This window comes from Lissotriton helveticus, chromosome 7 (assembly GCF_964261635.1).
Source record: "Lissotriton helveticus chromosome 7, aLisHel1.1, whole genome shotgun sequence".
Taxonomy (NCBI): Eukaryota; Metazoa; Chordata; class Amphibia; order Caudata; family Salamandridae; genus Lissotriton; species Lissotriton helveticus.
The window spans coordinates 151,396,407-151,421,632 of record NC_136068.1 but is presented as its reverse complement, the minus strand read 5'-3'; the positions used below and the strand labels follow the sequence as shown (position 1 = coordinate 151,421,632).

General features: G+C 44.2%; 1 protein-coding gene across 2 annotated transcripts in view; it reads left to right on the top strand.

The window, feature by feature from the left end:
- EDN3 (endothelin 3) overlaps nt 1-25,226 on the top strand; it is a 430,092-nt gene that overhangs the window by 387,632 nt on the left and 17,234 nt on the right. The window contains exon 4 of one of the 2 annotated variants that reach the window (XM_078651827.1): nt 20,649-20,763. The exons of the other annotated variant lie outside the window; for it this stretch is intronic. Within the exon in view, the coding sequence (XP_078507953.1) occupies nt 20,649-20,745 (97 nt within the window). The 3' untranslated portion in view covers nt 20,746-20,763. The remainder of the gene's footprint in view (nt 1-20,648; nt 20,764-25,226) is intronic. 2 annotated transcript variants of the gene reach the window in all.

Here is a 25,226-nt window from a genome sequence, read left to right as displayed (position 1 = left end):
CACAGTAAAAACGCAGCAAGTACATCTTGTAATAACACATTTACATCAGACGAATCAATCGGTATATCGTTACTGCTGCACATTATAAAAGGATACAATTTTCTGCTTTAACATAACTAACCAGAAAATAGGTATTCGTCAGTTTAGTTTTAAATCAGATCAAACATTACAGCATTTAATTATCAAAAGTATGATATGTAAACATGCTCTCTAGGGTCAGCAAGCAGCATCCGGACAAATCTACAATTTTATATCCATAGACAAGTGGGCGACCACACCTTCCACTATATGTTAACCGCCGGGGCGGTAAGTGAAGCTTCCCGGGGCCCTCCGCATCTCAACATCAACCCAGGCTGCAATGCGACATATTCGTACAATCAGGTTTAGGACAGACTCACAGCATCAGATCGGGGCTGCGCAGTTGGGCTCTCAGGTGTAGCCTCGGGGGAGACCGATCTGTCGCGTGACCACTGCAGGAAAGGCTCCCAAATGTCTCTGGGACGTGAAGTAGTAGGCATTAGATCCCAGTAGGCTCCCAGCTGCGTGTGGCCATACGTAACATCTACCAGCCAGTCATTAAATTTGGGCTTGGTTTTCCGCCCCCAGCTCATGGCCACACGCCTCTTGGCATATAGCAACAGCAATGCATGTAGCTTTCGACCCTTGGGCTCAGTGTTCTCAACCCACCCCAAAATGCATAGGAGTGGAGATGGGGCATCCTCCCTATTCAGGATTTGATTGATAGCAACAAAGATTTCAGACCAGTAATCAAATAAAGCCGGGCAGTGCCAAGCCACGTGTAAAAAGGAAGCACCCTCCTCACCACATTTCCAACATCTGTCATCATCCCTGATGCCCATGCGATGGAGAGACAGCGGGGTGCGGTAGAATCTGTGGAGGAACTTGAAGTGTATAAGTCTGAGTTTGTAATTTGGGGAGAGTACCAATAGCTGCCTGCAGCAGAACGACCACTGTTCATCAGTCAGGGGCGTCTCCAGTTCATCGCTCCACAGTTGCTGTGACTTGGGCACCACTATGGGGGATTGTTCCTGCATGGAGTTATACAAGCGCGACGCAAGCTTCTTTCGGGAAGCCCTAGCAAATATGTTTTGCAGCGCTTGTAGGTGTGGTGGCTCCTCAGGGAACCGGTCCATGCAGATTTGAGCTTATGGTGAGTGAATTTGTCTCTAAATGGCAGCGGGTTTTCTTCATCTGCAGCCGGCAAATCCAGAAATGCGCCTGCAAGGTAAACGTCTGCGAAATTGCGCAAGGTGGTGCCAGCAATGGTAACCTCGCCTCCGCCGTCTTCCAAGCATGGGAGCATAGGATTATGTTTAAGGGGTATAGCAGGCGCATATAACAGGGGTATGGCAGATCGTTTTAGCATTTCCCTCCAAGTCCAGCGGAGCATATCGGCTGAGTTTATGTCTTGTGACAGCCTGGGAGTTCTACGGTACAGGGCCACACTTAGTGGGAGCGGAGCAACCATGTCAATCTCCACTGCCACATGGGGTTGGTAAGGCGTGGGGTAAGCCCAAAAGTGTAGGTATTGGGCCTGTGCGCAGAGTGCATACAAGTGCATGTCAGGAGCTCCCAATCCTCCCTGTCTAAGTGGTAGTGTCAGCAATGCCCATGATAGTCTAGCCTGACTCCCAGCCCAAACCAGCGTCAACAGGTGAGAGCGCAGACAAGTGAAAAAGTGTTGTGTCAGTGGAAGTGGAATGTTTGTGAATAAATAAAGGAATTTAGGCAGCACAATCATTTTTTTTAGTGCAATTCTACCTGCTAAAGAGAGGGGGAGTTTGGACCAAATCGCCACCTTGCCCTCCAGCCAGGACACCGCCCTGCCAAAATTCAGATTCCAGATCTCTTGGACCTTTCGGCTAATCCAAATACCCAGGTATTTTACCTCGTCCGCTTCCCATCTTAGAGGGTAGTCAGAGTGTACCTCTGTGGTGCTGTCAGTTAGAGGGAATATAACTGACTTGGACCAATTTATGGAAACGCCAGACAGCCCCCCAAACCTAACAAATTCACGCAATAGTGGATTAAGGTTTTAATTTGGGTTGTTGACATACAGAGTGACATCGTCAGCGTATAGGGAGATGAGTAAACTACGAGTGCTGAATCCAATGCCCCTAGCAGTATGATGTTGCCTAATCCTGGCGGCTAGTGGTTCCATAGCAATGGCGAACAAGAGTGGGGATAGCGGACACCCCTGTATAGTGCCCCTGGAGATTGGAAATTAGTCAGACACCACGCCGTTAATTCTGATTCTGGCTCTAGGGGCGGTATATAGTAGGCGAATCAGATTGACAAATAATGGGCTAAACCCCATACGCTCCAGAATGGTGAACAGGTACGACCACTCAAGTGAATCAAACGCTTTCGTGGCGTCGAGAAACACCACAGCCGCTTGTGTATCAGGATGTAAGTAATGCAGTGCTGAGAAAACCGTTCGTAGGTTGTGTGGTAGCACGGCCTGGTATGAATCCCGATTGGTCCGGGAGGGCCACGACCGGGAGCAGGGGTTGGAGGCGGTCCGCTATTATCTTCGCGTATATTTTGACATCAACGTTAATTAATGAGAGGGGCCTGTAAGAGTCCATAATCTTGTCATCCTTGCCAGGCTTCAGCAATGTGATAATAAGGGCCTCTCTCATCGAATCTGGCAGCACTCCCACCTCCACAAAAACAGCATGTAAGCGCGGAGCGAGCTCCTCTGCATACGTCTTATAAAATGCTGCCGTAAGCCCATCCGACCCGGCGCTTTGTTAAGTGGTAGAGCCTTTATGGTAGTGGCGATTTCCTGCACTGTCACGGGACGGTCCATATATTGCCTGTGTGCATTGTTAAACCACACAAGTGCTATGGACTCTAAAAAGGACTCAAGGGCATCCTTCGATATAGCATGTGTGGACTCATACAATTTAGTGTAGTAAGTGATAAAGGATTTCAATATTTCTTGCTGGCCTGTTGTCATTTCCCCTGTATTGTTTATTATCGTGTGCACCTGTGTGGGTGGAGGGGTGGTGTTGATCATTCTGGCTAGTGTACGGCTGGGTCTGTCTCCCTCCCCGTATCTGTGAGCCTCAGCTTGTTTCCCAAGGAATTTCAGCTCACGTTGTGCTTCCTCAGCAAAATCTAGTAGTTTGTCTTTGATCTGGGCTGCCAAGTCTGGCGTCGGGTCTGCACAGAATGACTGTTCGAGAACCTTGAGTACACTCTCCACCGCTGCCAATAAATTTCTAATAGCTTTTAACACCCCTGCCCTACGCGCAATGCATTGCCCACGTATAACAACCTTAAAGGCGTCCCAGAGAACCGCCTCAGTGTCGACCGAGCCCATGTTGGTGGCGAAATAGTCGACAATATCTCGCCGAATCTCCTCGGTAAAGGCGGCGTCCTGAAACGCATCCGGCGGGAGACGCCAGGCGAAGGCTCTATTAGGGACTCCTGGAACGTCTAGCTCTAGGAGACAGGGAGCGTGGTTGGACAAGGAACGGGCCAAAATGTCGACTTTCACAGTCCAAGTGGCCACATCTGTAGACACCAACCAGTAGTCCAGTCTGGACCAGGCCGCATGGTGTGCGGATATGCATGTGCCCACTCTAGCATCCACATTTCGGGACCTCCATATATCTATAAGTGAGCCCTCATGTATTATATCTTTCAGAGCCTGGCTGGCATGTGGGTGTAACTGTCTGGATGTGCCCTTTCTATCTAAGGAGTCTTCCAAGACCACGTTGAAGTCACCACCCCATATAATCGTGGAACAGTCAAGAACATTAACCCTCGCCCACACCTCTCTGAAGAACTCCGGGTTGTCAGTGTTTGGACCATACACAGCCACCAATATCACGTTTTTGCCGAGCAGGGCCCCATGTAGTATGACATATCTGCCTTCAGCATCCATAAGTGTAGAGTGTTCCCTCCAATCTATACCCCGGCGCAAGAGGATAGTTACTCCTCTGGCATAGTTGGAATATATAGCCGAGTATACGGATCCCCACCTTGAGTGTTTAAGTTTGGGCGAGCATGTGGAGTTAATGTGTGTTTCTTGCAGGAAACAAATATCTATGCTGTGCCTAAGCAGGTAGCTATGCATAAGCCTTGACTTCCTGTTGTCATTTAAGCCCCTTATATTCCATGTTAGGACTTTAGTTACTCCCATTGTCTGAGCTGACCTGTTGTGTGTCCGTACACCGCCCGACCCCCACCGAGCCTAAGTAAGTCACAAAAAGCATGCTGATTTCTATATATTTGACGATATACCAAACAACCCTTTACCCAACACCGCCCCCCACCCACACCAACCCTCCAATCAGGTTGTGTCAGTACCCCCCCTAATACGCCTAAGGCGCACAAACAATAGAACTGTTTAATTGTGGGAGATACCCCTTGGAGGCGTGGCATCTCAAGCATACACCCCTGCTCACACAGGGTGGCTGCATTCAGTAAGTTATTTCGCAAACGGACAAAGTAGGATAATAGCTTAACACAACCTGTCAACCAGACATCTTTAGAATCTTATAACATCATACAAGGAGCAAAAAGGGCTGTTCGGAATCACCAGGACGATGATACCAGCACCATAGGTTAGCAAGTTCTACTCCCCAGCAGCAACTGGGGCGCTGGGGCTCACTCAATGTCGCTCATTTGGTTTTCGGCCTCAACACCAGATTGAGTCTTTCTCTTGGCCCTGGGATTACATATGTGCTTCGGAAATTTCAAGGCGGATCCTGCATCCAGAAAATGGTGCGTCGTGCCATCGTGCACGATCCGTAGTTTGGCAGGGTACATGAAAGAGTATGGGATCTGCGCCTGGAGCAGCAGTTTCTTGGCGGGCAAGAACTCCTTGCGTGCAGCTTGCACCAGTGGCGTGAAGTCCGGAAAGAAGGATATATTGTTCCCTTTGTGTGTTATCTTCCCTTTCTCCCTTGCTAAACGTAGTATTAAATCCCGGTCTTGGTAGTTGAGCAGTTTGGCCAGGATCGGTCTCGGCGGAGTGCCCAGTGGTGGCTTTTTCCCCAGTGACCTGTGCGCCCGCTCCACAGTAAAGACCGGGGAGAGATTGGGGTCGAATAGTTCGTGCAAAAGATCGGTTACAAAGACCTCCATTTTCCCCATCGCCGTGGTCTCCGGAATGCCCGTGATACGAACGTTACATCTTCGAGAGCGCGCTTCAAGGTCATCCGCTTTGGCGCAGAGCGTCTCGATAGTCTTTTCCAAGCTGGCGATGTGGGCCTTTGTGCTTTGCTGAAACTCACAGCATTACGTGTGTCTGTTTTCCAGGCTATCCAGGCGAGTTTCGTGGGTGGCCACCTGTGATCTCACACTGTCCAGTTGGGCCGTCATGTTATCCAGCTTTGCAACTATGCTTTTCAGGCTAGAGCGCACCTCTAGCATTAGTGCAGTCACATCTATGTCCGGTGGGACCTCCTGCGGTGTTCCCCCCGCCGCTCCGGTGTCATGCTCAGCCGGCTTGGACAGTTTCTTTTGCTCAAACGTGAGCCTCGGTTGGCGAGGGTCGCCCTTCCCCATGGCTAAGCGTCTGTAGTCTGATGCACCTGTGATGCTGAACGTGTCGGTGCACTCTGCCTGAAGCGAGCTTATTTCCCAGGTAGTAACAAGTAAAGCGTGGGATAGTGAGCTCACCAAATGCTGCGGCTACACTCCCGTCGGCAGGTATCAAGAACCCAAGGATATGCAGGCAAGGGGTCCCCCCCAGCGGCCACGCATCAATAGGGCGGGAAATAGATCGCCAGGGCTCCGGCGCATGTAAAGCAGTGCTCAGAGATCAGTCAATAGGCCTCTAGAGTATCGGGGTGTAGCTCGACTCATGGGGACTAACGGCAGCCGGCAGCTAGTAGCAAGAACAGAGAAGTTCGCCCCCACGGCAGCCTCACAGGACTCCACAGTCAGCCAGCTCACCCCCGCAGCTGGCCCCTGCACCTGCCACGTGCGCGGCCCATCGAGCAAGGACGCTCCAAAGTATATGTTCGAAGCACCAGACCCTAGTCTTCCCTGCGTGGCAGCGGTCAGCGGGTGTACCAGACTTCCGGCCTAGATCTCAGGGCCACCAGGATAAGATCCACGCATCCAGCCAGACACAGCGATCAAGCCCAATCCAAAATGGCGGCCGCGCACGCCGCCGATCCTCAAAGCTTAGATTCCGTGGTCGCCCGGAGGGTCAACCAGCCCACACATGTCCCTTATTTTCTGCTATGCAGTCTCCGCTGCTACGGCGCCTTACCCCACCTCCAGGCGTGAGTGTCCAGGATAACCTGCAGTGCGACGTTCCACACGTGGCCAGGCCCACGGGGCCGCGCCCTCAGGTAGCGCACCACGCCCGCTCAGCCCTCCAGCGCCTCCGGGTCTCGCCGCGGATGTCAGTCGGCCACAGCCTCGGGGCCAGTATCAGGATGTTCTGGGCGCTCCAGGGTGCCGGTTTTTCAGTCGATTGTGCCCCGGGTCATCCGCCGCCTCTGTGCACTGGTTACGTGTGTGTTCGTTTGGAAATAGTTAGGATTGTAGAAGGATTTCGATTGCAGCCGGCGGAGCTCGCTTGTTAGGCGGCCATCTCGCTGCTCGTCCAGCCACGCCCCCAGGTTTAAAGCCTTTGATGCAAATATGGCAAAAGGCTTTTGTCATTCTCTAGCTCAGCGTGGATGGCACTGTGCTAATCCTATGGTTAATAACTCTGCTAGAGAAACCAAAATTTGAGGTGAGTAGGTTCAGAGTGTTGGTAGTGTTGGAGCTGCTTTCCATCTAAACTTCTGAACTACCCAGAGCTCCTTGGTTCCTTTTTTGCATAATTGATGCAGCACTCTAAGCTTGAAAGGGAATTGTCTTAGTTTCAAGCACCTTGAGACCCTAACAGGTGATTAGCCACACTTTATAAGAACCATGATTGATATATATATATATATATATATATTCCTCCAATCCTGCTTTCAGTAAAAACAGGTCTGACACATGCTCTGGTTGCCAAACTGAAATTTAATGCCACCGGTGCACTTTTGCCAAACGTCGCGATGTCCACAATTACAGCGTCTGGCAGACGTGTTTCAGCGTGTGCCTCATCAGTGCCAGGTAAGTGCTGAATGTGTCACGGTGAATCATTTCGCGGGACTGCTGTTTAAATACACCGAGTGTTCTCATTGGCTGGGACTCCTAGATGTAAAAAGCAGACAGGGAAAGTTCCTCTGATGATAAATGTCGCTGTAATCCCAACCACGAGACCTCGGGCACAGTACACCAAGTCCCGCAATGAGGAACAAGCAAAACAGTCAGATTGTGGTACAGTGACCCATCTTCACACATGATAATGCGTTTGTTGCTTCGCCGGCTCCTTTAGATATTGCGGGAACGAACAGGTGGAATATCATCTCAGCCGGGCATTCCTTTAAGCAGACAGACTGCCTGCTCCCTCTCCCCAGTACCTCCAAGACACTTCAGGCTGAGGGGGCGCCGCAATGTGCCTTCTAAGCACTCAAAGCCAAAAGTTTTGTTGGTTATTTGCGGTGCTCCTGAACGAGGGGCGTGTCAGAAAATGCGGAGCCGACCTCAGCCTCACATACTCCTCCAATCCTGCTTTCAGTAAAAACAGGTCTGACACATGCTCGGGTTGTGTGTGTGTGTGTGTGTGTGTGTATGTATATATATATATATATATATATATATATATATATATATATATATATATATATTAATTACCTACTGGCGGTCGCCAGTAGGTATATATAGTTAGGATTTTTTCTCTATGGGATTTTTGAAAATTCTATGTCAAATAACTTTGGCGTTTGTGGACGGAATTGGCTGAAATTTTCAGGAAAATGGCACATTTTGTTTCTGAGCAGCCCCTGAAAATTGGGGGGGGGGTTCGTCCAGGGGGGGTCGAGAAAAAAGGGGGGTCCCAAAACGTGTTTTTAACATTGAGTTTTCCATAGGGCGGTTGGCCTCACTTTTAGCCCGAACGGCTGAATGGATTTGCACGAAACTTGGCAAAATTGTAGGGACTGGTAGCCCGATGTGCCTTTTGTAGGTCTCAATATATGTGCTACAGTGGATTTTGAGAAATTAACGTTTAAAAAAAGATATATATCTGTAACAGCGGACCGGGCAGCGCTCCGGTTCGCGGACTTTTCGCGCAACGGAGCTTTGTGAAGCGAAGCTGATTGGTTCTCCGGCGTCTGTCAACAGTCCGTAGCGGCCGCCATCTTGTCTCTCGGTAGGATCGAGAGACAAGAGGAGGCCAAAGCGAAGGGGCAAATGACCATAAGGGGGCATAGTAGATCCTCGCTGACCCCCTAGGTTTGATGTGGAGGTTTTAAAAGGGCCCCGCGGGGCAAAAAAAATAAATAATAATAATAATCGAACGGCTGAATGGATTTGCACGAAACTTGGTAAAATATTAGGGACTGGTAGCCCGATGTGCCTTTGCTAGGTCTCAATATATGTGCTCCAGTGGATTTTGAGAAATTAACGTTCAAAAAAAGATATATATCTGTAACAGCGCTCCGCTTCGCGTAACGGAGGTTTGCGAAGCTGATTGGTCATTCTGTCACTGGGCTATAGTTGGGCTACATCTGGCTGATATTTGGGCTACATTTGTTTTTTTTGTCTCTGGCGGCCATCTTTGGGCTACATTGGGCTTCATTGGGCTACATTGGGCTACATTTGGGCTCCAACATATATATAGGCCAATGTAGCCCAATATATATTTTTCAAAGTTAATTTTCGTAAAAACCACTGGAGCATATATCTTGAGACATAGCAAAGGCACATCGGGCTACCAGTCCCTACAATTTTGCCAAGTTTCGTGGAAATCCATTCAGCCGTTCGAGCTAAAAGTGAGTCCAACCGCCCTATGGAAATGAAGGAAATGAATGGGTAATTTGTAATTAGCAAATAGCTCATCGCAAACTAGGAATGGTAAAGAATCGCTATTTATTCCTTAAAGTTCGCTATTTAGGAAATGCAAAAAACTTTGATGATACATATGGCGGTTCATCTCTAACAAGATAAGAAGCATAGGGATAGATTTATGATGACTGGCGCATCACCAGGGATGTGTTAGTCATTCTGTGCCGCTGTTCCGTCACCTATGGTGTGCTGCATTTACAATGCGGCGCATCATGGGGCAAAAACAGCACAGATGCGTGATGTATCTGTGCCGTAAAGGTGGCGCATTGCTGGAGTTGTATCGCAAGTGTGATGAAGCTCCAGCAAGGGTCGGGGGTGCCCCTGTCGCAGGGTTTCTGTTCTCACACAGAACTGTGGACAGAGGATTGGAACCTCGGCGAATTAGGGTGCCCCAAAACTCACCTTAGTAATCAAAAACCCCTTAGCAAGCTAGGTACAGTGTCACATTGGATATAACAAACTCTCAATGTTTAGACAATCCAGAATATGAACTTATAGTACCTCAGGATACGTGGAACTCATGAACAGTCGGTCGTTATATATTTCTTAGAAACCAGAACATGGAGTTAAGAAGAACACATGTGTATTTGAAATGTTTATTTACTAATGCCGTCTTCTCAGGCGTAGTATCTTAGATAATACAAGTACACATATTATCAGTAGCAAAATTACCAGCATAGTTACTAGTACATAAAAAGCGAATGGTGACAGTATGTTAACATGCTGTAAATGAATAAGAGTTAGCAACACTTATAAGCAGCCACGGGCCGTGGAGGGAGTTACGGTGGGGCAGGGGGGGGGGAGGGGCAGGGTGGAGAGGGCTCCACCCTGCCCCTCCCCCTCCCCGCCTCGCTGCCCCACCGTAACTCCCTCCACGGCCCGCGGCTGCTTATATCTCACCCTCCCTAATACACATATTATATTATTTGCTAAGAAGGTCTGTTTGTGTTGGTTTAGGGCGTGCCCATACTTTAGTGTCTTAGATTTGAAGGAATCACATCAGCATACACCAGCTCTCTCTTCATGTGAACCGCATCAACTGTTGTGTATGTGTGTTCGGCAAAGCAATATAAAACCCGCCTCATGCCCAGAATTGGCAGAAGCTGCACTTATGTTATGAGTATGAAGTCGTGGAGATCAGACCTCATAACAATTCTGTATGGTGTTGTTCTTGAAACTTCAGCACTCGCTGTACAGATATAGTTTAAGAAGCAAAGCAGATAGTAGAGCAATAACATATTATTCTCATGTAAACCACGATGAACTACTAGGTTGAAAGCTAAAGCAACAACTAAGTGTCGTGTGCAGAAGTTGCAAAAAAGGAAAAATGGCGTTTAAACCGGTAATGAGCCCATGCTAACTTAACACGGTGTGAAGATATCCAGGACCTAGATGACACCTCCCCATGATCCAGAAACGAACTGAATAAGATAATAGAAGTGCCATCTCATGAGAGCAGATTGCAACTTTATATGTGGACGGTCCGCAAGGTAAAACATTAAAAACTAGGAAAATTTAATGCTAAAGAAAAATAAAACAGCCAAGTACTTTATCGAGTCTTAAGCCAATAGGCAAGCTAAATAATAAAAACTTGACAAATAAGTCAATGAATTGTCAATGAAATGCTAGTACTCAGCATATCAAACATGAAAAAGGTCTATGACATAACTGTGTATGCAAAATAAGCTGCAACAGCCTCCAATAGGAAGTCACCGTCTTCATCCGAAAAGAGTTCAGCCATCCAATTTAAAAGCGGAAAAGAACATACGTGCTCTCCCAGCACCGGATCCTCTATCACCATCAGAGGACAGCTCGGTGGGTTTTCAAGAAAGCTCTGTTCCAAGAAAGACTGTGTTGCCGCCAGTAAATTCCAGGGACCAATTAGTCCATGCATCAATGCCACAGCCATAATCCTTTCGCCAGGACAAACCAACTCGTGAGTAATGATAGGAGTCATCAGCTGATTAAAGTCGACGTCAGGAGAAACCGGTCCGCAGAGACACAAATCAATGGCCCAATCGAAATCACAGGTCAGGCAGTGAAATACAGGCTGGACACAGGTGAAGTAGGAGAATCGAAAAGATAATCCATATGCCGTGCTTAATATCGCCAACGGCATTGTGCCATAATATTCTAGCATGCGATTGCGGAACAGTGTCAGCAGCTGCAGGGCGGGAGCTTGCACAGGAGGGACATCCATATTTAAAAATGTAAAAAAGCACAAGAGCGTCCGCTGGTAATGCAAGTAAAAATGGGAATCCACGAAGCACAGTGGAAAAAAATAGAATGAAAGAAAGCAGGGATGACTCCAAAGATTTTCTCAAATGAAGTCACGAGACCACTGGTAACAACTTTAAAAAAGTGCGCCAGGCCCTTTGTGGAGGACGCGTTAAAGATAGTCCGAACCATCTTGCTGAAATGGAAAGGCGAATCTGTATTGAAAAGGGTCTGCACCTCTGTACGGGTGTTCGCTATGTGAAGCACGAAAGTTTCACGGGCCGAACTCAAGGCCACCTCTCTCTGAGACAAAAGAGCTCTTATTCTTGCCATGCCGTTGAAATCTGCTCCCAAGGTTGGTATTTGTGGCCAGATTGAAAACTCCCTATGTTCATGTGTGGGAGGAAATAGAACATTTCTGCAGCAAATAACCCGTTCACTTACTGTTACGATAAAAGGAATACTTTTAATTAACCCAGAACAATCTTCATTATTGAGCATCAAATAAATACCATTTTCCAACAACTTGAACGTGGGGATGATAGCAGGAACTGGCGTGCCTTGCAACACGCAAGCCATATTTGGTCGGTGTTTGTTGCATGAACCGTGTAACTGTATGTGCCTACACATTAGTGAATGATCTGGCGTCTCAGTGCATTCCTCTCCATTCAGATAAACTTCTTGATCATCTTTGAAACATCTGTATGTGTATGGAAGCGACCAGACCTCATGAAGAAAAGCACTACCTAAAGGTTCATAACGACCTATTGGTATATATTTCATACAATTTGAAAACTTATATAAAGCAAAAGGCAGCGTTATTAAACCGTGGATAAGGCACGTTGCCAAAAAACCCGCAATCCTCTGCTGATGATGTCACTGAGCATGTCATGAATGATGTAATATGTGATGCAGTGGATTACGGGTAATAGTATCTCTAGTTTACTCCCCTATAGCTGTCTTTCTTTTTAACATAAGTGTCTGTTTCCTTCCCTTATACTTACTGTTCTTTTTTAAAAAAAAAAAAATTTGGTTCACTTCCGGTTCGCGTACCGGCGAGCGAACTGGGAAGCGAACTACGAGAAATAGAGGTTGGCACAGTTCCAAATATTGTACCAATTTTTTAATAACGGGGAGGTAGTTCTGAAAAGAACTTTTTTTTTTATTGTTTTTGTTTTATATTTTTTTTATTATTTTTCTGAACATTTTTTTACTTTTTTTGAACAGTTTTATATTTTTTTGGGTTTTTCTTGCAGGGGGCAATGAAAACGATTCATTGTAAAGGGCTCAACAGGAGCAACAAAACAAAAAAAAAGTATTTATTATTTGGGGCGTTTCGTACAAAACTTGCATATGATAGTCAATAGCTCTGTTGATCAGAGTGATGCTTCTTTCTCCGTAGCAAATGAATCCATTGCAATGTACACAGACGTGTTTTACTTCATGAAATCTCGTTTGAATATTTGGCACCATCTCCCTGCCCTCTGGTCCCGTTACTTCCGGTACAACAGATCTTCTGGCCATAATAGGGAGATTATCTAGGTCGTTACGAAACTGTGCAGCACTGTAGTTGTTAGGATGCCACCTAGTCATATGGCGATGCATTGTGTAGTTTCCGAAACTGTATTTTTTGTCGGTCCCTCTGGACAGTCTATCTTGACATATAAGGCAAGTTACGTATCTTGCATTTACTTTTTTCTGACCTTTGGGAATTTAAAAAAATTGCCAAATGAAGTTTTCTTTCCGGTGAGACGTCCTGGGCTCCTCAGGCAAAAAGTGCCTCTCTTCGTGCTCGTCGTCCTGTTCCTCTTCTTCCTCTTCTTGCTGAATTATAACTTGAGCAGGTGGTCCACTCTTCCTTGGATGTGGTGGAGGTGGTGGGGAAGCACCAGCTGAAGCTACTAAAGAAGCCATTGCTCACTGGTAACAAAGGGTCTTTCTCTCACAATGATGAAAGTCAGAGTGAGGAAAGAAGGAGGGATTTTCATCATTTGGGAAAAACAATAGTTCTCAACCAATGAAAAGTGTTCATTTTAGATTATATGACCTAGTCTTACATCATTAGGAAACCAAAAGTGAAATGAACCAATGAAAAGTGTTATTACCAAGTCACATGACCTGCTGTGTTTACGTTAAGCGCTTTGCAGGGCCTCTCGGTTTGCTTCCAGAAACCTGTGCTTTGCGACTCGGTAAGCGTACCAGTTCGCTAACGTAGCACGTCATATGACGTATCACGCGACAACGCGAAACGTCATGCGGACGGGAGGCGTCACGATGTTGTTTTCTAACGCGGCAGTTGCGGTAAAGAAACGTTTACCGGCTCGCGGTCTATTTCGCGGCATCAAGGTCAGCTAACGGGAAGCTTCCCGATTCGCGAAGCGGGAACGAAGAAAAAAAAATATTTTTAAAAAAATTTATTAATAAACATATAAAATATATTTTTGGATTTAAAGAAGAATACATTTTACAGCTACAGATATTAGCTGTTAAAAAACCAATGAAATTCACTGAAAAAACCATAGGTTATAGACCATATATAGTTAGGAATTAGCATTTACAAAACCTTGAAAATTCACTGAAAAAACCATAGGTTATAGACCATATATAGTTAGGAATTAGCATTTAGAAAACCTTATTTTACTCACACAAAACCATTGAAATTCCATATATAGTTAGTTGCACTAACTATATATCGCGCACCCGCAATCCACTGCTGATGATGTCACATATTACATCATTCATGACATGGTCAGTGACATCACTGAGGACATCACTGATGACATCTCAAATGACATCACTGATGACATCACTGATGACATCTCAAATGACATCACTGATGACATCATGACACACCAATACCAGTTACTACATACGCACTCACTGATTCCTACGTCTACACACACATTCACTCATTCACCCATACAATCACTCATACATACAGTCACTCATTATTACAACACTATCATATGCACTCATACACCTATGCAGACAGTCACACACTGCCACTCATCCATGGAGTTACTCACACACCAAGTCAGTCCTGTAAAGAATCAATCACACTTCCATTTCTTCATCTATACAGTTAAACACAGAACACCATACTTCAGTGACATCACTGATGACATCACTAATGACATCTGAAATGACATCACTGATGACATCTCAAATGACATCACTGATGACATCATGACACACCAATACCAGTTACTACATACGCACTCACTGATTCGTACCGTCTACACACACATTCACTCATTCACCCATACAATTACTCATACATACAGTCAGTTATTATTAGAACACTATCATATGCACTCATACACCTAGTCAGTCCTGTGAAGAATCAATCACACTTCGATTTCCTCATCTATAGTTAAACACAGAACACCATACTTTTCACACATATACTAACACATACTTACTCTCTTATACAATCACTGATACAAGTACACATTGATATGCACAGCGTCACACACCTCCCAGCCAGCCACACACACACTCAGTCTTCCATCCATCCAGTCATTCTTCAATATGTAAAACGTATTTAAACTTTACAAAAACACACAGACACTAGATGATGTCATCAGTGATGTCATCTGTGATGTCACTGACCATGTCATGAATGATGTAATATGTGACATCATCAGCAGTGGATTGCGGGTGCGCGATATATAGTTAGTGCAACTAACTATATATGGAATTTCAATGGTTTTGTGTGAGTAAAATAAGGTTTTCTAAATGCTAATTCCTAACTATATATGGTCTATAACCTATGGTTTTTTCAGTGAATTTTCAAGGTTTTGTAAATGCTAATTCCTAACTATATATGGTCTATAACCTATGGTTTTTTCAGTGAATATATATATATATATATATATATATATATATATATATATATATATATATATATATATATATAAAATTTAATAATTAGATTTTCCTTCACTGATCATGTTAAATTGACCCGCTGATTGCAACTACTTAGTGGCCTGCTCGTTTTCTTTAAGACTGGAGATACATGGTATGTATGTGTGTGTGTTTGTGTATATATATATATATCTCAACAATTAAATAATTAAGTTTTAATATGTTGCTGTCTATAGATGAACTCTATTCTGTATCTTCTCAGTATTCCTGGGAGTCTGTATTGTCCATTCTTGAAAACCAAACGATAATTACTTTGACATTAACAGGCTTTTCTGTCATGCAATGTGCTGAAGCTGACATATACCAATATCGAAAGTGCTTAAGGAATCCACCAGCAGTACTTTTACAGCAACAGGAAATTTGCTATTTACATCAATGACTTGCTTCAATTCATGACTGCAAAATCCCAAGGTTGTATTAACAATGAAGTTTAAAGTGCCGAGCACAAAGGAAACATTTAAACATGTAGTTAAAGATGGGTGCTGTCAGCAGTTAGTTGTCTTACGGAAGGGAAGCATTCATGCGGATAAACTGCTAATTATATAAAATAACATGGGCTCGTATAAAAAGAAGGTAGGACGTGTTGGCTGTTTATTTGACTACTACAGAAAACAGGAATCTATTCCAACATATTGATTAGTTTATAACCTAATCAAGTGGACATCAAGGACAGTACCAGACCCTACAACCTATATATCTACAAAGATTGGAAACCAAGATCCTTTCAAAAAAAGACTCTGGGCCAATTTAATGATACAGCTAAAAACTGAATTACTAAAGTCTGGCAATAATTATTTACTGCCTGTATCGAAACCCAAAAAAATAGTGGTATTCACTGGAGCTTTGGAATAAGAAGCAAAACGTTGACAAATAAAGTCTATAAAAATATAGCGAACACTTAACATCTCTGCTCTGGGCACAGAATCAAGAGTTCTCAGACAGCAGTACAATAATGCATTTGGGATGCCAGGATAAAGGGCAACAAGGGATTGTTTTGAACACGGCTTGTACTTCCAGAAATACCAGAGAATGTTGGACATATGTAAACTAAATCTGATCTAGAATTAATCCTCAATCTGCAATTGTGTTACAGCTGATAGATTAGTTTTGGCCCGGGGTTTCTCTCCAGGAGCAAAACACTCTACTTCTTAACAGCAAGGTTCACATGTATGGGAATGCTGTCTGCGACTATCTGCATCTACCAGGGCACTAGACAAGGATGCCCCCTGTCTCTTTTATTGTTTGCTCTGTATCTTGATCCATATATCCAGGCGCTTAAACTATCTCCTACTATGCCACGTATGCTGCTGCATACATGGGAAGCCCAGCGGTTGGCATATGCAGAGGACATTGCCATCCTCATCTCTTCCCCTACAAGGGCATTGGGGGCAACCGAGGATGCTGCTAGTACTTTTGGACACCTTTCAGGGTATAAATTGATTTCGGACAAAACCGAGATCATTGCAAATAGAGATCCTGACCAACCTTACTCTCAATATGTTACATCAACTCTGTATCTGGGGGTCAAAATTTCTCAATATGAAAACTATTGTATTTCTCAATTACGAAGCACTGTTTGTGGAATCCTACGCCTTGCTTAGAAAGCGGGATAGAATGCAGGTAGGCTTAATAGGTAGATGCAACATAATCAAGATGATCATTTTGCCACGTTACCTCTGCTTATTAGGTCTATTCTCCTGTACCTGTGCAAGAACTTTTTCAAAAGAGTTGAAAGCAGTTGGCAGAAATGTATATGGCAAATACAAAAAACCCAGATGTGCTATAAGGTATTTTCAACTACCACGTAATGAGGGTGGGTTGCACTTCCATCATTAGGGAGCTATGTCTTAGCAGCTTTTACATTTTACTGTTTGAGGTAATTGGGATAGGCACGGGAAACGTGCCATGTTATTTCCAGAGTATTTGACATCTTCTCATATGGTAATACCCCGCAAAGGGTTTGTTGACACTGCTTACTTTAAGCAAACATGGTTCAACACTCTTAGTTTATCATAATGTGTGGCAGGATATACAGTCAATATGCCAAACCCACGGTTTCATTGCTTCACCTCCTTGGGAAATAATCTTTGCCTCCCTCGGTTACTGCAAGATACCTATTTTATGTGCTGGCATGAGTGGGATCTGTGGTCCCACGGCCAACTTTTCAGGGATGTTCATTTTTGTTCTTTTCGGATATCAGCGGTGAAAATCGCCATCCTAAAATAAGCTTTTTTTGCTATTTACAGCTAAGGGAATTTCCATCACATCTCCCCCCTCCCCAACAAAACAAGCATGAGTCATAATGCAGTCCTACAAAGCATTGTAAACTTATCCAGAGGTGGGGTGGGTATATTCAAATTTTCTACCAGATTCTTTGGGGCCAGCAAAATGTGATTAATACATTTGGTGCCTTGTCGGTCAGGTCGGCACATAAATTGCATTGTAATAGTTCCATAGCTGATCTTCGATACAAGGGAAAGCTTGCTCAGAGAACCCTAATGTATCTAGGCTTAAGACCATTGCCTTTAAACATCTGTACAATTTATTTGCACTCCAAGCAAATTGTTTAAGTGGGGTGTAAGGGCAACGTCAGACTGCTTCAGTTGGAATGCGGTAGAGGCCGAAAAAGTGCATATTTTTGCAACCTGTGGCATAATCACTGAGTATTGGCACACCGTCTTAAGTTTATTAATCAACTTCTGAAGACTAATGTTAGATTTGAGCCAACAATGAGACTTCTTGGTCACTCCCGTTGTATTTTGCATGATGTGGGAAGGCTTTCTTCTTTGCAATAACATCTGCTAGGCTCGTGATTGCCCGCACTTGGCTTCATAAGGCAACCCCAGACCCTTGACCTGTTAGTAGCAGTTTGTATCCCTTTGGGGTTGGAGCAGGCAGTGATTCAGAATCACCCTAACTGAGACTCCTCAATAAGTAAAAAAATAAGCTGGTAAATGGAATAATTTTGTAATCACCTTATACACTCAGGGAGAACAGAAAGATGAACTAGCAAAAAATCTTAAACGTATGAGAGAGCTAACTTCATCCACCACGTACAACTAGTCTAGCTACCTGTAACAAAGCAAGTCCAGTCAATTGAATTGCTGACAGAGGAACTGATATTAAAAATAAGAAGCAACAACAATTCTGTTCCTGTGCCAGAAGTGATGCCATCTGCTGTTTTTTAAGCAAACCTGCAATATTGTGCTGTAGCAATTAAAGACATTTTAGGGAATTGCTGTAACACTGGACTCTTCCCTGCAATGTGGCAAAGGGCCTACTTTTATCCAGTCATAAAAAAGCCAATAAACAAGATCCCGCCAATTATAGAGTAATTGCGTTATTGGATATTGAATGTAAATATCATGCAATAGTCCTCCTAGAAGATCTGAAAAAGTAAAAGTAGGTTGAAGAAAAAAACTAAGTCTACTAATTAATCCATAAAGCCAACCAGGCCATTAGTTAAGTACATGCTTACCTCATAGACTTCAAGAAAGCATTTGATTCCATCAATTGTGATTTACTTTATCCAAAACTTGCAAAAATTGGGACTCACAGTAATTGCGAATGCTATTAGAAGTCTCAATTCATCTAACTGGAACAAAGTCAAACAAGGCAACAATTGACTTACAATATACTTTAAATAATGTGTTGTAATACTGTGAACAAAATCAATTGGATATCAACTACAAAAAAACAAAAATTCTATCCTTTGGTTCACAAAAGGGTAAGGCTACTACCTAGAACGTATGCGGGCAGTCGCTAGAGTCAGTGGATTTATTCACTTATCTTGGTGTCATCCTGCATCTATTGAAATTATATAAAAACGTATATGGTTTATCAATTATGCCCCTGCTAAATGTAATAAAAGTGAAATCTATATGGTCTCTTCTTGCCTGTGACACAGAAACGTTTCCAGATAAGCCTAGTTCATGGTTGAATTTGGTGCAGAGCAAACATTTCTAAGAAATCTTTAATCCCCTTCATTCTTCAAGCCCAGTACAATCTTGATCCGAATTTGACCTAATTGATCAACATCTCGGATAAATGGTGCTGTGGTACGGGATTGGTTCAACATGAAAAGGGCAGATCCAAAACCCTTCAGAGGCATTCTGTGTCAAGAATGTGACACTAGCAGTCCGATTGAAAACACCATGGAAAATGCCATTACCGATTTTTGTTTTTAAAAGAGTTGGAAATGGTCAACCCATGGAAACAAGAGATCTCAAGCTCTAGTTTAAAAGGATTCCTGAAGAAATAAATCCTCCTACATGCCCGTGCTAAGTACCTAAGGGTATTCCGTTCCTGTGGCCATTCCTACTCGGTCAAAGGCAACTAACCACTTTTCTATTCACCTCACTTCTTTTATTTCGTAACTGTTAAGAATCAAATATCTGCAATTATGTTTTGGTCTCTTTGATGAAGGAGAGATAAAGCAAGTATGGAAACAAATGAGAACCAACATAGCAAACAGGTTCTGTAACGGTTATAAAGAAAGCATATCCCATATTGTTTGTTCAACATTCGCCACTCAGCATCCTTTAAATTTCAACATTTAAAAAAATGGGGAACACAAACCTAACCTTCTATGAAGCAGTATTCTGCAGTTTTAATAGCACAGAGATCTTGTTTATAAGAAAGTTAGTAAAATGTATGAATTTGGTTCAATTTGAACTGGAAAAAATATAACGGCTTTAGCAATGGTCTGTAGCTTAAATGACCCCACCCACAATAAGGTCTTAATTTTTCTAAGAACTCTGTGTCTCTGAACCTTTAAGTGTATATTTTGTGATGTATAGATTTTATACTCTAATAAACCCTTTGCAACCAAGCTGAGTTCCTTTATTTGCAATCATCCATAGATTCAAAGGCCTCTTCTAATTTAAAATGTTATGAATTTGAGAAGATCAAGTTACTAAAGCACGTTACATCACAGCATTATTAGTGCTTTCTTGTCATCTTGTCATATGGCATAATACACATTCTATGTACTGTAGCGTTTTATGTGTTGTGGCGAGTTGTGCTCGAGGTCAGTCCAGGGTGATCAGACTCAGAGCATTGGTATTTATCAATAAGGTTTCGAGAAGATCTCGCTAGCAGATTCAGAATCCACCATTCTGAAGGCCAGGTCAGGATCCCCCGGACCCACGTTCCCCATATATATATTGACAAGGCCTGATCATCTGTTAATGTTCAGATTAACAAACAATGTAATCTCTCTCTGGATCAAGGTGTTGTTCTTACAGCTTAGAAAAAAGGTCTTGTGCTCCCTAAATATAAAAAAAGAATCCAACACAGATCCACTCTGCTTAAGCAATTATAGATCTATTTCCCTGCGTCCTGCAGTGGGGAACATTCTGGAGAAACTGGTTAACCTACAGCTCAACCCAAATATGTTTATAGCTCTTATCTCTCCATTAATGTGTTGGCTCTTCCACTTCTAGCATCCAGTGGAGGGACATTCTATTGGTTGGCTACTGTTAGGAGGCTGCCCGGTGAGGTTCTAGTTGTGATAATGCAATCAGAGAGTCAAATCTCTGCCTTACAGAATCTGAAGTGATCTTCTCTCTTTGCAGGAAAAAGGTTTCACAGGAAAGGGCACAGATGAGCAGCCAAGCCAAGCAACCTCAAACTCGAGCGAGCAGAAGTGGTCAAGCGTCGGGCATTTTATAGGCCCCCTGGTAAAATAAGGTAGAGTGGTTGATTTATTTAAACAAGCAAACAAAAAACTTACTAGTGTTGCACGCAGCACTCCCCCCCTTTTATACAATATTGAAGAATGGCAGAACTGGAGAACTAACAAATATTTTCAAGTATACATTTACCTGAAACCCATGAGCACAGCTAGAGTATTTAACATTCCATTTTCTCAATGTCCTCCAATACACTTGTGTTTTTTTCAAATTTCTATTTAATCAACCATCAAATGTTCAATAAATGTACTTCACCACAACACTTGTCAATCACATTACACATTTTTTAACATTGTCAATATATTGTGTCGCATATTTCACAATTCAACAATTCTTGTTATGCGGGTCCACTTTTTCGCTGCGCTATGAATTTCAGGACACCGTCCCTTCTTCAGGAGCCTCTGTGTTCACTAAACACAAAAATGCTATAATTAAAATCTCATACCAAAACTCATATTAAGAGGAATCAACACGATACTATCATGAATAGACACCCCCTGTCCCAGAGTCATGCCTTTCCTATGTTCTATGAGAATCATGCTGCTCAATGATGTTAGTCAAACTTATGTGCAACAGCATGCACTAACCATGCCCGTGCCACCCCTATTGTGTAGCACTGTTATGGAACCGTGTTGTGTGTATCACCCCGTGTTTGTAAGCCAACACCAGCAATATCACTAGGTTACCAACTAGGACTTGTTTAGTGCCTATTTAAACACAACCATCTATTCACGTCACCCACGGTGCACACAGTCCCTTGCTCCGTTCTAATACTTACAACAAGTGGATAGACCGATCCCACTCCCCTAAGTATAGAAGCAGTCATATAATCCAGAGTATTACACAACACCATTAATGATGTCACACTGATAATCTAAACACCTCATTACTTTTGAGGTTATAAAACATACCTTGGCTGATGGTTTCAGTGGTTTAAACAGCCTGGGTAATCTGTGCTCCTTAAAAAGATATTCCCATCTGAAATACCGTAATACCGTTAGTCACCTGAAACTGCGGGCCCACAGCTTTCCTACTTCCATCTATGAATCAGCAGCCACTCACCACTCTTCACAGCGTATTTCCATAATCGTACTTCCTCCACCGCTCCTCCATTCAGCTCGCAATGTACATCCCTTTGCTCACACCTTAAAGGCCACATGGGCACGGCGTCTTCTATAAAGAATACCAACAACTGACTTTTCGGTGATGAACAAGTCATCTAAGATGATGTGCGCCATCTAATAGTGTCTAAATACGTCCCTTCTGTAGTTCATGTACATAGATCACATTAATAACTCAGGGCCCGATTCACAGAACTAACTTAAGACAAAATCCTAAACGTAGTACTATTTTGGTATTCACAGAAGGCACTTACTCATTATGGTATTCACAGAAGACACTTACTCATTTCGGTATTCACAGAAGTTAGGACTCCTAAATGCCTTCTGTGAATACAGAAAGTCTTAAAGTTGGGATTTTTCTCAGTTTAGGAGTAATAAAGTTAGGACTTCTAACTTTAGGACTCCTAAACTGAGAAAAATCCTAACTTTAAGACTTTTGGTATTCACAGAAGGCATTTAGGAGTCCTAACTTTACTACTCCTAAACTGTTAAAAATTCTAACTTTAAGACTTTCGGTATTCACAGAAGGCATTTCGGAGTCCTAAAGTTAAGACTCCTAACTTCTGTGAATACCAAAATGGTAGTATGTTTAGGATTTGGTCTTAAGTTAGTTCTGTGAAACGGGCCCATACATCTGATTTATCTCCATGATAACAGAAGGAGTTCCACCAATCTGTAATAAATGCTCATGCTTTACATAAGCTTACACGATGTGGTTCTACAGTATGTCGGATTGAATCGAGCATCAACCCTTTGCTCAACCCAACTACAACAACCACAACGAGAGCCTAGGCAGCTCATAAACACAGTTCAGACAAGGGCCTATTTTGTTAGTGCATTACACCGTGGACAACTTTTGAAAACAGTCATGCTCAATGCCATTCTTATTATCACCTGAGTGATCAACTCCGCTAGCCCGACAGGCCAGACAGGTTTGGCAAAACGTCTCCCCATCCTGACCAATGCCTGGTCAGTAAACAAAGGTGCTAAACTGTCCTTTGTCTTTTTGATGCCCACATGCCCAGCTAGGGGTACTTCATGGGCTAGCTGCAGCAGGAAATTCCAGTGCACCTGAGGAACCACCAACCTTTTGCTGACTCCTGGCTCTGGGTCAGCGGGCTCATTGAAAAGGAGTCTATCTTCCCAAGCCACCTTGTGCTTTTCACCTACTCCAGTAGAGACCTGTTCCTGAGCAGCTTTCAGCAGGCCAACAAGTGTAGGACAATCAGCCTTTGCCTTACAAAACTCCTCATGGGATGGTCCTCCTGCCACTAGCAGCTCCTGCAACTCTGGCAGGGACTCAGACTCCAACACCGTATCTGTCTCTGGATACTCACCCTCTTCTCCAACTGGACCAGGAGGTGCAGACACAAGGACAGGTATCTTCTAAGAATCTGCCTTTGGTCCTTGCTCTGGCCTGTTCCCCTCTAGTGTCTCTTCCACTAGAGTGATCCCCACTTCACTAGGAAGCAGTTTTACAGTCCGTGCCTTAGTGATCACAGCTGATGAAGTCCAGGCCATATAGGACACAGTGCCTGGTACTAACCCGGGTTCCTAGGATTGATATTTTTCAAGTCTTTATCCCTGTCCTAAGAATCGTGTTATTCACTGTTCAGGGGGTCCTTGTTTTTCTCATACTAACCCGGGTTCAACAAAATCATTCCCCAGAAAGCACCCAGCAGCCTGCTTCTCTTGCAGCCCCACGTTGACCATGACATTCTTACCATTCACCTCTACCTCCACTTAGCAAGAGAGTACTCCATGTCATCACCACTAGCTACAAGTCCATAACCCTTGGAACCAGGGATGATCTCTTCAGGTTTGTGATATTTGCGTTCAGCCGTAGTCCTGTGGGCACCAGTATCCCTCATGGCAGGGACCTTCCTTCCATTGGTACTTGCCACACTCATATACCCTGTTGAGTTAGGGTGAATATGCTTAAGAGCTTCTGGGTCGAGTTCCCAGATGTCCCTGGTGACCAAGTTAAACTCACTTGAGCCTCCCTTCATTTCTGCCACCCACTGCTGTCGCTGGTGCCACTGGCACCACCTCCTTCACTGGGCAGTCTGGCTTTAAGTGTCCCTCTCGGTGGCACTTATAGCATCTAATCACCTTGGGAGTGAAAGGACCCTTCCCTCCTTTCCCCTCCTGGTGCTGACTAGAGGACCGCTCCCCTAGACTCTTGTCCTGACTGAGAGCCTTGGGAACTGTTCTGGCCCGTCCCCTTTGGTTTAGGGCCAGCATGCTGGGAGGTTTTCTTCCCCTTGGGCTTGGAAATGGATTGCCCTTGCCCCCTCTTCACTCTGTTGGCAAGCCACTTATCTGCCATCACTGCACGTTTCTCAGGATTCCTCTCAGGAAGGTCAGACAGATACTGTCCGAGTGGAATACAGCACTCCTCCGGAGACGTTCTGCTAACATCACCTGATTTAGGGACTGGTAATCATTTGCTATCATTCCTCTCACCCACTCATTCCAGTCTCTTACTATGTCATGGACCCAATTCTCAAAAGGACCCCTCTCTGCGTTCTTGTTCTCACAGAACCTCTGCAAGTACTAGACTTGTTTCAGCGCAAACCGCCTAATCAAAGCACCCTTCATGCACTCCTATGTCAGACTGTCTTTCTCAGGCATCCTTTCAATGACTTCATTCCCTTCCCGAGGGAGGGGACTCAGTAAAGTTGCTGCTTTAGACTGCCCATTAAGACCTTGAGCCTTACATGCGAGATGAAAGGCATGCATCCAACTGAGAATATCAGTGCAGTGGACATACATGTGTATCAATTCTTTTGGTACCTTGGTGGTGTTTTCCTTTCCCTGGGACTCTGAAGTGGACTCACCATCCACAGAGCTTGGCCCTCTATCAGTTGCTAACTTGAGCTTCTCTTTCTCCAGGGCTATCAGCTCTTTCTCTAATTCCCTATCTTTATCTTTCCCCTGCCTCTCCCTCTCTTTCTCCAGCCTCTTCCTTTTCATCTCCTTTTCTCTCTCCTGCCTCTCCCTCTCTTTCTCCTTCATTTCCCTTTCCCTCTCCTTCTGCTTCCAAGCCCACTCTTCATGTCTGACCCTTCGCTGCTCCTCTTCTGCCTGGCGGGCCATCCTTACCTTCTCCCTCTCAAAATACCTTGCTTTCTCCTCTGACAAACACTTGGCTTCCTGGAGTTTCAGCTGAAGTTTAAGAGTTTCTGCTAGCTCAGTCCCCCCTAAGGAGGCAAATTCTGGAACAAGGGAAACGTTAGACCTTGAGCTAGGGGAGGTGAAAGTCTAGGGGCAGGTCCAGGGGAAAACCATGGGGAAAGCCAAGGGGCTTGTATAGGGGAAGCCTGCACTGACCGGCTTG